The sequence below is a fragment of the Gekko japonicus genome, unplaced genomic scaffold (genome assembly GCF_001447785.1).
Source record: "Gekko japonicus isolate JY-2015 unplaced genomic scaffold, Gekko_japonicus_V1.1 scaffold557, whole genome shotgun sequence".
Taxonomy (NCBI): Eukaryota; Metazoa; Chordata; class Lepidosauria; order Squamata; family Gekkonidae; genus Gekko; species Gekko japonicus.
In genome coordinates, this window is record NW_015175986.1 from 920121 (window position 1) to 936509 (window position 16389).

General features: G+C 54.0%; 1 protein-coding gene across 1 annotated transcript; it reads left to right on the plus strand.

The window, feature by feature from the left end:
• Window positions 1-549: 549 nt before the first annotated feature.
• On the plus strand, window positions 550-15962 carry CWF19L1 (CWF19-like 1, cell cycle control (S. pombe); the record flags this gene model as incomplete). The annotated part of the gene is made up of 12 exons (XM_015426306.1): window positions 550-625; window positions 6011-6112; window positions 6797-7011; window positions 7595-7713; window positions 8367-8451; window positions 8731-8871; window positions 9384-9501; window positions 10456-10535; window positions 13180-13389; window positions 14127-14246; window positions 14490-14587; window positions 15337-15962. Coding segments are annotated over 12 exons (1509 nt in total), but the record flags the coding sequence as incomplete, so codon positions are not given.
• Window positions 15963-16389: the final 427 nt, after the last annotated feature.

Sequence of the window (16389 nt, forward strand, 5' to 3'; positions counted from 1 at the left end):
AGGCGGTTGGCGGGCCTGCGAGCGGTGCCCCTGCGGTGGTGCCCCCGGAAGCGAGGGCGAGGGCGCCCGCAGAGGGACAGGGGGGGGGGGCGGAGGGGCGAGCGGCTTCCTGCTCTCCTCGGAGGGGCGCCAGAGGCCGCCGGGGGCGGCGGGTGCCGAGAGCCCGGGCGGGAGGGGCGGCGGGACGGGCTACCCACCCACCTACCCACCGACCGACCGCCTGCCTGACGGAGTCCCCGGAGGGGTGTGTGTGTGGCAGCGTCTCTCCTGGCCCGGCCTCCCCCTCGGCCGGTGGGCGTGTCGCGCTCGCCCCCCCTCTCGCCCCCCCAGGGGGAAGGGGCGGGGGCAGCCACAGGAGCAGAGGAAGGAGAGGCAGCGGGTGGGGCGGGAGGGACCGGCTGGGCCGCAGACCCCTCTTCCGTGTTCCCCCCCCCCCAGCGGCTCAGGGTGGGGCGGGGGGGGGCCTGTGCCCTCCACCGAGCTTCACCCCCAAGCGGGGTGGGGGGTGGGGTTTGATCTCCCTCTCTCTCCTTTGAATCTTTCTAGCTGCTCTTGTGTGTGGGAGATTTCTTTGGCTCTGCTCAAGATCCAGAATGGGAAGACTATCAAACGGGAACAAAAAAAGGTACAGAGAGCCCACTCCGCGAGAACAGCCCCGCCAGATCTGGACGGCTGGCACACACATTGTGCGCAATGGCCCACAAAGTGCATCAGCGGCATGTTGTATTCCCATGACACTGTGGCCACCCAGCTCTTCTGAGCTTCTGCCACTTCAGACTCCAGCGGGAATGCGCCTCCAAAAATAAAAATTCAAACTAAATCCAGATAGAAAACTAAAGCATCAGGGGAGAAGTGGGTTGTTTTGCATAGTCTTCATTTTTTTGTTGTTCAGTCACACAGTCGAGTCCGACTCTTCGCGACCCCATGGACCAGATCACGCCAGGCCCTCCTGTCTTCCGCCGTCCTCTGAATTTGGCTCAATTTCATGTTCGTTGCATCTATGACACTGTCCAACCATCTCATCCTTTGCCATCCCCGTCTTCTTTGACCTTCAATCTTTCCCAGCATCAGGGTCTTCTCCAGTGAGTGCTCCCTTCTCATTTGGTGGCCAAAGTATTTGAGCTTCAGTTTCATTATCTGGCCTTCCAGGGAACAGTCAGGGTTGATTTCTTTGAGGATTGACTGATTTGATCTCCTTGCAGTCCAAGGGACTCTCAAGAGTCTTCTCCAGCACCATAGTTCAAAAGAATCTATTCTTCGGCGCTCGGCCTTCCTGATAGTCCAACTCTCGCAGCCATACATGACTGCTGGGAATACCATTGCTTTGACCATGCGGACTTTTGTTGGCAGGGTGATGTCTCTACTTTTTATCATGCTGTTTAGGTTCGTCATCACTTTCCTCCCAAGGAGCAGGCGTCTTTTAATTTCATGGCTGCTGTCACAGTCTGCGGTGATCTGGGATCCCAGGAACGTGAAGTCTGTCACCACTTCCACGACTTCCCCTTCTATTTGCCAAGGAGTGATGGGGCCGGATGCCATGATCTTAGTTTTTTTGATGTTGAGCTTCAAGCCCACTTTTGCGCTCTCCTCTTTTACCCCGAGCAAGAGGCTCTTTAGGTCCTCTTCACTTTCTGCCATTAGAGTGGTATCATCTGCATATCTGAGGTTGTTGATCTTTTCCCCAGCAATCTTAATTCCCGCTTGTGATTCATCCAGGCCAGCATTTCGCATGATGTACTCTGCATATATATTAAATAAGCAAGGTGACAGTATACATCCTTGTCGTACTCCTTTTCCTATGCTGAACCAATCAGTTGTTCCATATCCGGTTCTAACTGTCGCTTCTTGGCCCTTATACAGGTTTCTCAAGAGACATGTGAGGTGGTCTGGTACTCCCATCTCTTTAAGGACCTGCCATAGTTTGTTGTGATCCACACAGTCAAAAGCTTTAGCATAGTCAATGAAGCAGAAGTAGATATTTTTCTGGTACTCTCTTGCTTTCTCCATAATCCAGCGAATGTTGGCAATTTGATCTCTAGTTCCTCTACCTCTTCGAAACCCAGCTTGTACTTCTGGTAGTTCTCTATCCACGTACTGTTGAAGCCTAGCTTGTAGGATCTTGAGCATGACCTTGCTAGCGTGTGATATGAGTGCAATTGTGCGATAGTTTGAACATTCCTTGGCATTGCCCTTCTTTGGGATTGGAATGTATACTGATCTTTTCCAATCCTGTGGCCACTGTTGCGTTTTCCAAATTTGCTGGCAAATGGAGTGCAGCACTTTAACAGCATCATCTTCTAAGACTTTGAATAGCTCAGCTGGAATACCATCACCTCCACTAGCTTTGTTGTTAGCAATGCTTTCTAAGGCCCATTTAACTTCACATTCCAGGATGTCTGGCTCGAGGTCAGTGATTATACCGTCGTGGTTGTCAAGGACATCGAGGTCTTTCTTGTATAGTTCTTCTGTGTATTCTTGCCATCTTTTCCTAATCTCTTCTGCTTCTGTTAGGTCCCTACCGTTTTTGTCCTTTATCATGGCCAGCTTTGCATGGAACGCTCCCTTGATTTCTCCAACTTTCTTGAAGAGATCTCTAGTCCTTCCCATTCTATTGTTTTCTTCTATTACTTTGCACTGTTCATTCAGGAAGGCCTCCTTATCTCTCCTTGCTGTTCTCTGGAAATCTGCGTTCAGTTGGGTAAATCTTTCCTTTTCGCCTTTGCCTTTCGCTTTCCTTCTTTCCTCTGCTATTTGTAAAGCCTCATCAGAAAGCCACTTTGCTTTCTTACATTTCTTTTTCTTTGGGATGGTGGTGATTGCTGCTTCCTGTACAATGTCACGAACCTCTGTCCATAGTTCTTCAGGCACTCTATCTATCAAATCCAGACCCTTGAATCTATTCTTCACCTCTACTGTATATTCATCAGGGATGCGATCTAGGTCAAACCTGAATGGCCTCGTGGTTTTCCCGATTTTCTTCAGTTTAAGTCTGAATTTTGCAATGAGTAGCTCATGATCTGAACCACAGTCAGCTCCAGGTCTTGTTTTTACTGACTGGATAGAGCTTCTCCATCTTTGACTGCAAATTATATAGTCAATCTGATTTCGGTGTTGCCCATCTGGTGATGTCCATGTGTAGAGTCGCCTCTTAGGTTGTTGGAAAAGGGTGTTCGCTATGACCAGTGTGTTCTCTTGACAAAACTCTGTTAACCTTTGCCCTGCTTCATTTTGCTTTCCAAGGCCAAACTTGTCTGTTATTCCAGTTACCTTTTGACTTCCTACTTTAGCATTCCAGTCCCCTATGATGATGAGGACATCATTTTTTGGTGTTAGTTCTAGGAGGTGTTGTAGGTCTTCATAGAACCGGTCCACTTCAGCCTCTTCTGCATCAGTGGTTGGGGCATACACTTGAATTACTGTGATGTTGAATGGTTTGCCTTGGAATCGGACAGAAATCATTCTGTCATTTTTGAGATTGTATCCCAGTACTGCCTTTTGCACTCTCTTGTTGACTATAAAGGCCACACCATTTTTTCTACGAGATTCCTGGCCACAGTAGTAGATATAATGGTCTTCTGAGTTAAATTCGCCCATTCCTGTCCACTTTAGTTCACTGATTCCTAGGATATCGATGTTCAGTCTTGCCATCTCATTTTTGACCACGTCAAGCTTACCTTGATTCATAGATCTTACATTCCAGGTTCCTATGTAGTATTGTTCTTTGCAGCATTGGACTTTCCTTTCACCATCAGACACATCCACAACTGAGCGTCCTTTCGGCTTTGGCCCAGCCGCTTCACTCTTTCTGGGGTTACTTGTACTTGTCCTCTGCTCTTCCTCAGTAGCATATTGGACACCTTCCGACCTGAGGGGCTCATCTTCCGGCGTCATATCTTTTAGCCTTTTGATACTGTCCATGGGGTTTTCTTGGCAAAAATACTGGAGTGGGTTGCCATTTCCTTCTCCAGGTGGATCACGCTTGGTCTGAGTTCTCTGCTGTGGCCTGTCCGTCTTGGGTGGCCCTTCACGGCATAGCCCACAGCTTCATTGAACTGCACAAGCCCCCTCGCCACGACAAGGCAGTGATCCATGAGGGGGAAAATTGGCCATAATGAGTACCAAATAACCAAAAGGTTAGATTTATGTTTTAGTCAGAGTCTTGATGTAGAAATCTGAAAACTTACACTACACAGGAACAGGTATATCCTTAAGCCAAATAGATATTTACCAGCTAGCAAATATGAGTTGTAATTGTCTGCATATGCACCCACGTTTTGCAACTGGGGAATGTTACTGTTTTAGTTATGAATATTGCTGAAGTCTGAGTTCTATCTTCCAGCTACTTACAACTTATTTACCTAGTATTGTTCAATGCTCCACAGCAAATCAAAGCAACAGGTGGAGAACTGTCTGTTTCTATTCTTCTAGTCTTTGAACCTTTGTGGTATGGATTATGTTAGATATTTATAAAATGTCACAGCATTCTGTAGGAGGCATTGCCCCCCCCCCCCACCCTTCAGGCTTTGCCCCCCATAATGCAGGAGAAGCGGCTTGAACGAGACAGTCTTGTACAATCAAAACAGCATGCTTTGTGGAAAATAAAAACATGATTAGATGACCGCTGTGTGTCTATTTTGCTTCTTTAAGAGCTACCAACATTTCACTGTGGGGAAGAGTAGTGGATGTGACGTGGTTTAGGTCAAATATAGTTCACATTCCACTGTTAGGTCAGTGTTGCTTTTTTAATATGTCTGTATCCTGTTTGTGGTTTTGTTTTCTTTTTTAAAAAATGTATTATGTTGGTCCAATTCCCCTTCTCCATTCCTCCCTCCAAGCATACTGTTACACTTCTTGTTCTTTCTCATAAAAAGTTCATTTCATAAAGGCTTACTCATGCAGTCTTCTTTGGAAGTCATTTCATTAATTTCTTGAAGAACATGCATTTGTTGTTCAGTCGCATACATGCATGCAAACTTCTCCCACTCCCGAGAAGTTTAAATTGTTGAGATGACTTCATTCTGAGACACAGTGGCTAAGATTTAAAAAAAAAAAAAAAAAAACTTGAACCCACTGTTGCAGTATCTGAATAGACTGTCCAGTGAGGAAAACTGCAACCTACTGTAGATGGCTTTATTACAGAGGGCAGTTAGTTATCTGCATTCAGTTGGGTAAATCTTTCCTTTTTGCCTTTGCCTTTCGCTTTCCTTCTTTCCTCTGCTATTTGTACAGCCTCGTCAGACAGCCACTTTGCTTTCTTGTATTTCTTTTTCTTTGGGATGGTGGTGATTGCTGCCTCCTGTACAATGTCACGAACCTCTGTCCATAGTTCTTCAGGCCCTCTATCAAATCTAGACCCTTGAATCTATTCTTCACCTCTACTGTATATTCATCAGGGATGTGATCTAGGTCAAACCTGAATGGCCTCGTGGTTTTCTTCAGTTTAAGTCTGAATTTTGCAATGAGTAGCTCATGATCTGAGCCACAGTCAGCTCTAGGTCTTGTTTTTACTGACTGGATAGAGCTTCTCCATCTTTGACTGCAAATTATATAGTCAATCTGATTTCGGTGTTGCCCATCTGGTGATGTCCATGTGTAGAGTCGCCTCTTAGGTTGTTGGAAAAGGGTGTTCGCTATGACCAGTGTGTTCTCTTGACAAAGCTCTGTTAACCTTTGCCCTGCTTCATTTTGCTTTCCAAGGCCAAACTTGTCTGTTATTCCAGTTACCTTTTGACTTCCTACTTTAGCATTCCAGTCCCCTATGATGATGAGGACATCATTTTTTAGTCTTCGATGCCTGGTCATAAATACAGATAAAGAACATGGGCTGCAAAAGGCAATTTCTTGCTTTAAATGAGCTGGTTGTAACTCTCCCACCACATTTTGAGGGGGGGTGGGTTCCTGTCCATCCTCTCCTCTCCCTTGGTGAGGAGGATACACTTTTGAAGGCAGTGGGAACCCTTCGCACTTCGGCCAATCCAGCTTGCTCAGGCCATGGCTTTCTTTCCCTTAGCTCCTATTCAGACATATATCTTGGGTGCCAACACTGAAGAAGCCGTTCGTCGCTTTCCAGATGTCAGTGGATGTGAGCTAGCTGAGAACATCACTTATCTGGGTAATTCTGGAAACTTCTTAGTGATTTTTATCATTGTGATGAATGATACAACTATGAAGCCGTTAAGCTATGCTGATTGATGGATCCTGGAGAAAACTCTCCAGTTTCCTGAGAAAATCCAGCTGCTGTGTCTTTGTTGGCACTGATTAAGTCATTCGTTTTGCACATAGCCTGGGAGTGCCTTTGGAAGAAAGGTGGTGTCTAAATGCAGGAAGGAAGGAAGGAACTCCCATGGAGATGTCCTTTTATATGTTTTGGTGGAGGAGGCACCAGAAGGGCTGAGGAGATGTGGTGCAGTTCTTGGAGGAGTGGACCAGCTCCAGCTGGCCCAGCGAAGGCCGAGCAACAGTTTACTGGGGTAGACCCTGTGGGCAAGGAGGATTCTGTGGCTTCCAGTCGTAGCCTGGAAACACTGAATCATTTGCAGGGGGAAGAGTCTCCTTTGACCACTGTGATCGGTGGAGCAGTCTTCCCTGTGAGAGCACCCAGGGGAAATTCCCATGAGTCGATGGGCCCTCATATTTGATATCCAGCTGGATTATTTTATGCACACCTCTGCAGCTGAATGAAAGGGTCCTTTGGGGTGCACAGATGTAGGGTCTCTGTGCCGAGGGATGGCCTCGTTCGCAGCCAGTTCTTGAGTCCAAGCTCTGGCATGAACTTTACGTTCTGTGTTGTATGAAGGGCGCAAAGGTGTCTTCAGTGGAGCCTCTGGACTTCAGATTGCATACCTCAGTGGCGTTGAGTCCTTGCAGGAGCCGGCCCCAGCACACTGCTTCAGCTCCAAGGATGTGGCTGACCTCAGAACATCACTGCTGTCCACTCCGAAGTTCAAAGGCATTGATATCTTGCTGACCTCCTGTTGGCCCAGAGGGGTAGAGAAATTTGGAAACAGTCCTGTAAGTATTCCATTTGGATCTGGACCTGAAGGGGGGAATTGAGCTGGCCTGTTCTGTTGCCCTTGGTGTTCCTTGCCCAGCTGGCGGTCTTTTTTGCAGGGTGGTCTCGTCTTGGCAGCTGGTGGCATGAAGCTTGCTTCTAGAGGACTGGCCTTGGGGTCTTAATCAAGTGCACTTCACCAGGCTGCTAAATTCAAGTCCAGCAGCACCTTAGAGACCAGCAGGATTTTCGGGGTATAAGTTTTGACTCTCAAAACCTTGTACTCCAAAAGTCTTGTTCATCTCCAAGGCGCTACGGATGTAAATCTAGCCGTTGCACGCGTTACATTGATATGCAGTCGTTGTGGATCCTGACTGCTTACCCTCCCTCATCCTCTTTGTGTATCGCATCCTTGCATTTTCCCTAACTTGTGGATGCACAGAGTTTGTGCATGCATTTTGTATATGCACAGCCTTTCAAAAGTTGTGAGAATACACGTGGCTGGCAGGGGCTTGCGGGTTTCGTTCCCCTTCTCTCTGCACGTAGGCCGTGTCCTGCAGTAGCACACAAACAGTTCTTGTGAGTTATATGCTCTTTTAACAGGGCAACGTGGACACTAAGAAATGTGGTTCGGGGCTTGTGTCTGTGCTTGCTGGCAGTCTAAAGCCAAGATACCATTTCAGTGGTTTACAGAAGATCTATTATGAAAGACTTCCTTATAGGTATGTAGAATTGTGCAAGTTATTTAAAGTTAACTGTAAGTTGATAGGCTTCTAGGAAGTATTGTGAAGTTCAATTGCTGCATTTCATTGTAACTGCATTTTCAGCAGGCACCTGCCAGTTCTCCATCACTTGTTTTGGTAAATAAAGGAATTTTCAGCATAAGCTCCTTAAATAAAAGGGGTGTTGCAGGGGGGGGGGGAAGAGCAAGATCAGATGAGGAAAATAGGAAAAAAGTCATTGAAATTATATTCACGGGGGTGGTCAAACACGTTGCTTTTTGTTAAAAGATAGTGTAAAATGTTACCGTTCTCTGTTGGAAAAGATTCAGAATGAGTCTTCTGCAACTGTATACCAAAAAACCTGGCAGACACCTGTTGGGTGAGCATCCTGCTTCTCTGAGGCACACATAATCTTGAGGGTGGTTGTTTTTGTTGAAAAGAGGCTGTTCAGAACCTTTGGCCCGCGACTGTTCGGCAGCCGAGAGAGGCCGGTCTCAGTGGAGGCCGGTCTCACGGAGGCATGGCTTGGAAGAGCATGTCTGAGAGGGGAAATGCCCGGACTCTCCGTCCCGCGTGACATCGTTCCTTGTGTTCAGAGGCTTCCTGCAGAGTCCCTATAGAATCTGTGTGTGCCTTCTGCTCTGCCCGTGCAGGAACCATGCTGTTCTTCAGGAGTCTGCACAGCATGTGAGCAGGTTCATAGCCCTGGCGAATGTTGGCAATGCAGACAAGAGAAAGGTAAAGGCACAGAGCCCGACCTCCCTGGGGGGGGGAGGGGTGCGCTGTGGCTCAGGAGCGGAGCTTCTGCTTTGCGGCAGGAGGTCCCCAGTTCAGTCCCCAGTGAAAAGGATCAGAGCAGCAGCCGCAGGGGATGGGAAAGCCCTCCACCTGAGGCCCTGGAGAGCTGCTGATCTTCTGCCTCCTGACCCTGGGACGTTGCAGCAGCTGCTGCAGTTCATGTCCCCACTGCTACCAAAACACAAAGTTCCCTTGACCACCTCCCTTCCTTCCCTCCAGTACCTCTATGCATTCAGCATCCTTCCAATGAGTTCCATGGATCCCGCAGAACTAGTCAGACAGCCGCAGGATGTCACTGAGAACCCCTACCGAGGGCCTGGAGGATGGGATCGCGGTGCCCAGCAGCTGCCAGGAGCAGAGGTATGGAGCGTGCTGCGTCGGCTGGACTCCGTCTCCCTTGACTCGGGGGAGGAGCCGTGCCTCCCCCTGTGCTCCCTTGAGGCGGCACGCTCTCCCGTGGTGCTCTTGGTCCTCTTCCTGCCGCCTCCCTCCAGAAGTCCACAGAGAGCTGAGAAGGGGCACTTCTTGCTAACACTGGGGGTCTCCGCACCCCGTTTAGAACTATGAACGGAGCAGCACCGATGCATTTGGTTCTCACGCAACAGATTTCACACTTGGGGGCAGTTTTTCCAGATCCTTCGCAAAGAGAGAGAGGCCCAGAGTGAAGTCTGTAGCCGAAACAAACCGGCGCTCTGTCCTGTTCGCACTGGCAGTTTCATGCCGTTTTCTTGTCGTCTGTCAAAGGGGGTGGTTGTGAAATGAAAGAGGTGGTTGCCTCCATCTTCAGTACCCTTGGAAGTAAACTTCTGTCCCTGGTTTTCTGAGTCTGCTTAAGGTGATGGGCCAACGCAGTCCCTTTTTGACCTCCCCAGGAAGAACCCGCCTGCCAGTTTTTCTTTGATCTAAGCCCCAAGCCCAAAGGACAGAAGCGGCCTTCTGAAGGTCGAGCCGGGCGGCAGCCCCAGACCAAGCGGCCCCCTGGCAAGCCCCGTGAGTATGGAGTGGGGGAGGAGGATGGGTCTTCTTCTTGGCCAGGTTTTGGGATGTGGAACTGGTTTCCCTACACAAGGCAGAAACGGGGGTGTGCTGTTACAAGTACCCCAAAAGGCCGCTGTGGCTCGGCCTCCATGGGACGGTTCTGAGTAGCCTTGCTTGAGTCTCCACCCAGTCCATGTCCTGCTGACGTCATCGGCCGTTTGCCTGCCCTGTTGCCGCCGCTGCCGTTCCTTGCCCCCTCGTAACAGCTGACTTGTGGCGTGGCCCCTGGTGGGGTTTTCAAGGCAAGAGAGGTTCAGGGGTGGTTTTCCACTGCCCACCTCCATGCCATGGCCCTGGCAGTCCTTGGTGGTCCCCCAGCCAAACAGGCGCCAGCTCCAACCGTGTGTCGCTTCTGAGACCTGAGGGGGATTAATGAATGGGCTAGCCTGGGCTATCCAGGTTAGGGTTCTTGTACCCTGTCAGAAGCCACGGCAAATAAAATAACCTTGCAAGGATGCCCTGCCTCCTGCTAGTGAGAAGAGACAGCAATCAGCCCAGGGCTCTGCTGAACAATAAGCCCAGGGCTCTGCTGGACAATAAGCCCCGTGTTCTGCTTCACTCGTTTCATGGAGGCAGGAGGGCACCGTGGCCGTGTGCTTGAGAGTCAGCCACTGCCATCAGGGTGGCGTTTCCTTCTGGCAGCAGGCAAGCCCAGGGGCTTCGAGTGTCATTTCCAATCTCTTGCCCAGCAGGGCTTCCCTGAATGTTTCCAGCCGGGCACAGTGCAGCATTTGCCTGTAATGGAGGAACCGGATCCGTGATTTGCATAGCAACATGTATCCAGTGTGCCGGAGAAACAGAGACGGTCTTGATGCCGGAAGCCTGGCAAAGGAAGCAGATCCTGCCGGCTGACCTCGCTGACTGCTGCTCTTTAATCTGGGTTTTGTTTCCCCTCCGGTTTTCCAGCCCTGCCGACAGCCGCTTGCTGGTTCTGTCTTGCCAGCCCAGAGGTGGAGAAGCACTTGGTGGTGAGCATCGGGGCCCACGTAAGTATCTCGTGCCACCGGGAGGGGGGGGGGCGGCGTCCCAGGAAGACGGGGAATATGCCGTGTGCCTGGTGTGTGTGCTTGTGTGCTCCGGGATCCCCTCTCTCTGTGTGTGTGTGTCCCTCCGAGAGGCCCCGGACAGCCCTTCAGGCTGGGGGGTCCCCCAGGACAGATGGGGGGGGGTTTATTCTACGGCGTTGGCTGTATTTGCTCTCGGACGCCTCCTTCCCGCTGAATGGCTGAAAGGCACTCCGCTCCTCCAGTGGGCTTCTTCTCGGCGTGGTGGCCATTTTGAGGCTGCACCCCCACCACCCTGTTCCGGAATTCCAGTGTGTGCCCACGGGCACCGCTTTAGCCTTTGGAAGCGCAAGACACGTTTCCTGCCACTGTGTGCTGCTGCTGCTGCTGTCTCGTGCCACGTACGGTCCTTGTGAATGCCGGGCACATCGCAGAAGCCAAAACCCACAACGTCAGTGTTGGAAGGAGGTGGGGGAGCGTTCACGTTGACGCGCTCTAGCCCGAATGCACAGAGCTTCCGGAGCCCTTCCCTTCCCTGCCTGTGTGGAGACGCAAGCGCTGCGCCAGCATGTCCAGCAGGGCTCCCGCCGGGCACTTGCAGCGTCCGTCTTCTTTGCGCCTTCTTTGGCAGAGGTCCCTGGGTGCACCCCGTGCCGCCACACGGCTTCTGCTGAGCAGGCCTCACAAGATCAGTCTGAGGCTCTGGTGGGGAGGAAGCGCGGACCCACCCGTCAGGGCCCCCCCCCCCCCTGGCCCCGGCCCGAGTTGAACCCACCCGGTCTCCTTTCCTCTCCTCTGGCCGGCAGCGGCTCCGTCTCCGGGGTCTGTCCTGTCGCCTCCTGCCTGTTCTTTTGAATTGGAGGTCTCCGGGGGCTGAGCCCCCTGCCCCCTCACCTTAAACGAAGCGGCCCTGTGCTGAGCTGGCGGCTCGACAGGGCACGGGTGGCCGTTCCTGGAAGACCTCCGGGCGCCTTGGCGGTCTCTCCCTCTCCCTATCTCTCTCTCTCTCTCTCTCTCACCTGAGCCTCCCCCGCCTCTTGCTTCTGCCCTCCCACCCCACCCCACACGCAGCAGCAGCCCCAAAAGGTGCCCTGGGAGACAGAAAAGGGACAGTCAGGGCGGGGGGTGGGTGGATCTGCCCCTTCTGTCAGCCAGCAGAAAGTTTCCACGGGATACAACTCACTCTTGACGCTCCGCGCAAAGTGGATTAATCAGGTGTCCCCCCACCCCACCCCCCCAAACCTCAGCATTCCAGGCTGATGTCTCCCTCTTCTCTGGATCCGTTTCCAGCCTTCAGGCATGCTCACGTTACTTTATTTATGAATTAAATCTTGTGGAACTGAGACAGGTGCTTCTGGAGGCTTAGTGGATGGCCCATGCAGCTGGGTGTCACCGGCACACTGACTGCACCTAATCAGCCAGTCTCTGGCCAGGGGGCGATGAAGAAGGGAGAGAACCGGTGGCGGGAGAGACACGGGGCCTGGCCAGGTTCCCATTACTGTCCCCTTGAGGAGAGCCAGAGACATGTGCAGCCCCTGGCCTGGCCGTGGACTGTTTCTCTTTGCATCGCGCCCCTGCGCTGGGAACATTCTTTTCCTTTGCTTTAGCTTCTTTGCTGTCCTTTCTTCAAGGAGCTCAGGGTTGTAGACACAAACAATGACTCCACTGTAGGCTTCTCTGCCGGTGGGCATGGTGATGGCTTTAAAAGTGGGCTGGATGGGTGGAGCTCCTGGGCCCCCCTGTGGCTCCTGGCCCCCCCTGTGGCTCCTGGCCCCCCAGGGGGGGATAGTGAGGGAGCCGCCACCTTCTGAGGCAGTCCTGGGAGGCCGTGGCAAGGAAGGGCATGGGCCCCCCGGGCCCCCCATTTGTTGGCCCTGCGGAGGGCTACCGATTGACCACCGGTGAAACGGGGTACTACAGGACTTGATGGCCCAGCTGAGAAAAGCGACGACTAAAAAGGGGGGGGGGACCACGCGATAGAGGGTTTATCGAATTATGCCTGGGGGTGGGGAATGCTGAGAGAGAAAGAGAGATTTTCCTCCCTCTCCCAAAATAGTGGAACTTCCCGAGGGCATCCAGTGAAACCGATGGGCAGAGGAAGGCCCCCCTCCTTTCTGTGCCCCGTTGCTGAACCCCCCTCTGGGGGGGAGCTCCCTGCCGCCCCGAGTGGGCTCGGGGGGGGGGGGGGCGGGGAAAGGGGGCTTTGGAGACGGGTGGGTCCAGAGGCTAAGGGCTGAGGTGGCCGTTTGAAGCTAAGGGGGGCTCGGGGGGTGGGGAGACGTGGTGACCTGTCCCGGGGGCTGTTTCCCAAGGTCTTCTGGAAGGAAGGAGGGCGGAGGAGTGGTCTCCCCGTCTCTGTCCCTCATTGCCCTTGTGGGGGAGGGAGGGAGTGCAAACGCCCCGGCATGGGCGGGTCAGGCCTCCTGCTTCTCCTCAGGTGGCCTCCGTGCACAGTGATGGTTCCTGGTGCTGCCGAGGCTTTCAGGGGGGGGCGTGTGTGTGAGTGAGTGCTTGAGAGGGGGAGCTTGTGGCCTTTCCCCAGGGCTGGGGTCTCCGCCTGTGTGGCCGGAGAGCCAGGCGTGGGGCTGAGCCTCCTCACTCCCATGGGCCCGATTCTTCATTCCAGTGCTACCTCGCCCTTGCCAAGGGGGGCCTCTCTCCTGACCATGTCCTGGTTTTGCCCATCGGGCACTGTCAGTCAATGGTTGAACTCGCTTCGGAGGTGGTAGAAGAAGTGGAGCAGTACAAGTCGTCGCTGAAGAAGTTCTTCCGGAGCCGAGGGAAGAGATACGTGGCCTTTGAGAGGAACTACAGGAGCCAGCACCTCCAGCTGCAGGTGACGGTGGCGCCCCCCCCCCCGGTTATATTGGGAGGAATTCTCTTTGCAAAAGAGGAGCTTCATACTCTCACAGAGAGAGGGGAGGGGCCCTACAGGCCATCTAGTCCACCCCCCTCCCCCCCCCACTCCATGCAGGGTCAGCCCACCAGATGACTGTAAGCATTTCTGTCGTCTGCAGAAAAATGAATAATGACTGCAAGTTGTCTACCAGATTTAAACTTGTTTTAAAAGGTGTCCACTTCACTCCCCCTCCCGCCCCCCCCAGGTCCCCAGTGAAAAAATCGGCCTTCTCCCCCCGCCCTGCCCCCCCCTGGGTTTTTCCCCCTCTCCATTCCATGGGCGGCCCATTTGAAGACGCTGCCTCCGCGTGAGTCCTGCAGGGGCCGTGGGAGGTCCTCCGTGGCCAGTCAGAGGAGAGTGTCTCTGAGTGGCGTCCGGCCCCCACGGAGAGTGTCAAGGACACGAGAGCCCCGGGGGCTGGTGGGAGAGACCTCGGCCCCCCGGGCCCCCCAGGCCTCCCACAGAGTCCGTCGTCATGAGTTTAAGCCTGTAGCGGAGGGGGGGGGGCCCCTCTGGCATGATGAGCAGCTGAGCTGAGGGGCTCCCCGCGGGCCCCCGTGATGGGAACGGCTGCTGCTGCCGCTGCTGCTGCTGCTTCCGGGGGGGGGGGTGGGGGGATTCCCTCTCCTTGCTGTGGCGCCAGCTCAGGGGGGTGCGAATATGCCCCCTTCCAGGTCGTTCCCGTGCCTCAGGACTGCTGCACTACTGAAGACATCAAGGAGGCCTTCATCGCCCAGGCTGAGGAGCAGCGGATGGAGCTGCTGGAGATCCCAGAACATTCGGCTCTCAAGCAGGTGGGGGGGGGCCCCCGCTGGTGCTTCCCCGGCCCCTGTTCGGCCGCGGTCTGTCTGCTGCCAGGGCCAGGTGCCGTCGCCCCCCTTCCCCCGCCGTCAGCGGGCAGGGGGCCCCTCCCACTCGCTCGCTCGCTCACCCAGAGGCCGCCAAGCGCTGTGTGGAGCCGCCTGAGCCTTGAGTGCGCGGCGCTGCAAGACGCGTTTGCTGCTGGTTGACTGGCGTGTCGTGCATTTGTCTTTCAGATAGTACAGCCCGGAACACCCTATTTTTACGTGGAGCTGGATACCGGGGAGAAGCTCTTCCACCGCATTGGGAAACACTTTCCCCTGCAGTTTGGCAGGTCCGCTTGACTCAGTTGCTGTAGAGTTGCCGTTTGAGGGCACCAGACCCAAAGCCGCGTCCTGTGGGAGGGAGGGAAGGGGCACCCTTCTCAACGGCCTCTGGCTTGCCCTGGGTGGGCCCGCTGCCCCCCCCCCTGTGCCCGTCGCTGTGGGTGAAGGGACCAGGCAGAGCAGCCTTTGCCTTGACAGGGGCCACTGCCGCCCCTCTCCTTCCAGGCGTGGTGGGTGCCTGGGCTGCAGTGAGGCCTGGTGTGGGGAGCTCTCTGGAGGTGGTGGATGCTTGAAGAGGACTTGGCTCTCTTGCCCTGTGGGTTTTGTGGTGGGAGGAGGAGTAACAGCCTCTAAACGAGTGGAAGGCCAAGGGAGTGATGATGAACACATAGAATTCGCTGCCACGGGGGTGGGGGGGGGGGGGCTTCAAGAGGGAATCGGATAAGCCTATGGAGCAGAGGCCCATCAGTGGCCCCTATCAGCCACAAGGTACAGATAGGAACTCTCGGTCTGGGGCAAGGAATGCTCTGTCTTCTTGGTGCTTGGGGGGGGGGGCGGCGGGGGGGGGGGGGGGGCTTCTAGTGTCCTGGCTCCCACTGCAGGACCTCCTGATTGATGGCCCCTGGTCTTTTTGGCCCCTGTGTGACACAGAGTGTTGGGCTGGATGGACCGTTGGCCTGATCCAGCATCGGCCTCTCTCTTATGTTCTTATCCTGCCACTGTTTCTCCTCCGCCCCCCCCCCGTTTCCTCCTCCAGGGAAGTTCTGGCCAGCGAGGGCATCCTTGGCATGCCCAGCCGGGCAGACTGGAGGAGCTGCCAGATGGGGAGAGAGGAGGAAGCCGCCGCGGCCCAAGCCTTCCGCCAGGCCTTTGCACCCTTTGACGTCGCCCAGGAGGACTGAGCGCCTGACCAGGAGCAACCTGGCCGTGTCCTGCTCTTTCATTCGGGTCCTCTGCAGTGGGCAGAGCTGGCTCTGCACCCAGTCCCTGAACTCTTCTTCCTGGCCTGGTCCAGCGCCTTCTTCCGCAGGCAGGCGGGCAGGCGCTGAGCTGCTGGCACAGGAGGCCCCTAGAGGTGCAAGGGAGGTGCTGGCAAGGGGGCAGGGGGAAGCCGGACCGCGACCGGGGCTCTCTCCACCAACGGCAGACGGGCGGGGTCTTTGCTGCTGCTGGACCCTGGAAGGGTCAGCATGGCCATGAGAGATTCAGCCTTTCTTTGCCCCTTGACTTTGTCTGGAGCTTCTCAAATGCTTTATTTATTGTGAGATCTAATCCGGGGTGTGGGTGTGTGTGTGTAAATAGGCGTGGATGGATAATGAATCATTTATGTGGTGTAAACAGTTTTGGCATTTTAAATACAAGGATTTCTAACACCCGCCTGGGTCGCACCAGTTCCCACCTCTTCATTGGCCGGCTCGGCTGACGCCCTCTTGCTTGGGTCATCGGTCTTTGTTGAAAGAGCCCCTGTGGATGCTGCAGCCGGGGGAGAGGCGGGGTCCTTGTCGCTGCGGAGTGCTCTTCCTTCTGGCCTTAGAGTAGCAAATGCCTTGCCCCCTCCCCCAAACCTCGGGCAAGGCTGTGCCCCACCAGAGAAGGAGCGCGCACCTCAGTTGTTCACAGTGAAATTTGGCACCTGGATACTTAAGGCCACGGTTCAAAGCCACCAGGTGTCCAGCTTTAATGAAAAAGGCCTTCTTTCTGCAATGACGTCTCCAGCTGACGCTGAACAGCTGGTTCTGTTCTCAGCGCACAGGCAGGTCTGCACGGGGGACGGGACTGACCCCAGAGTGGCCATCGGCCTTTCCCTGGA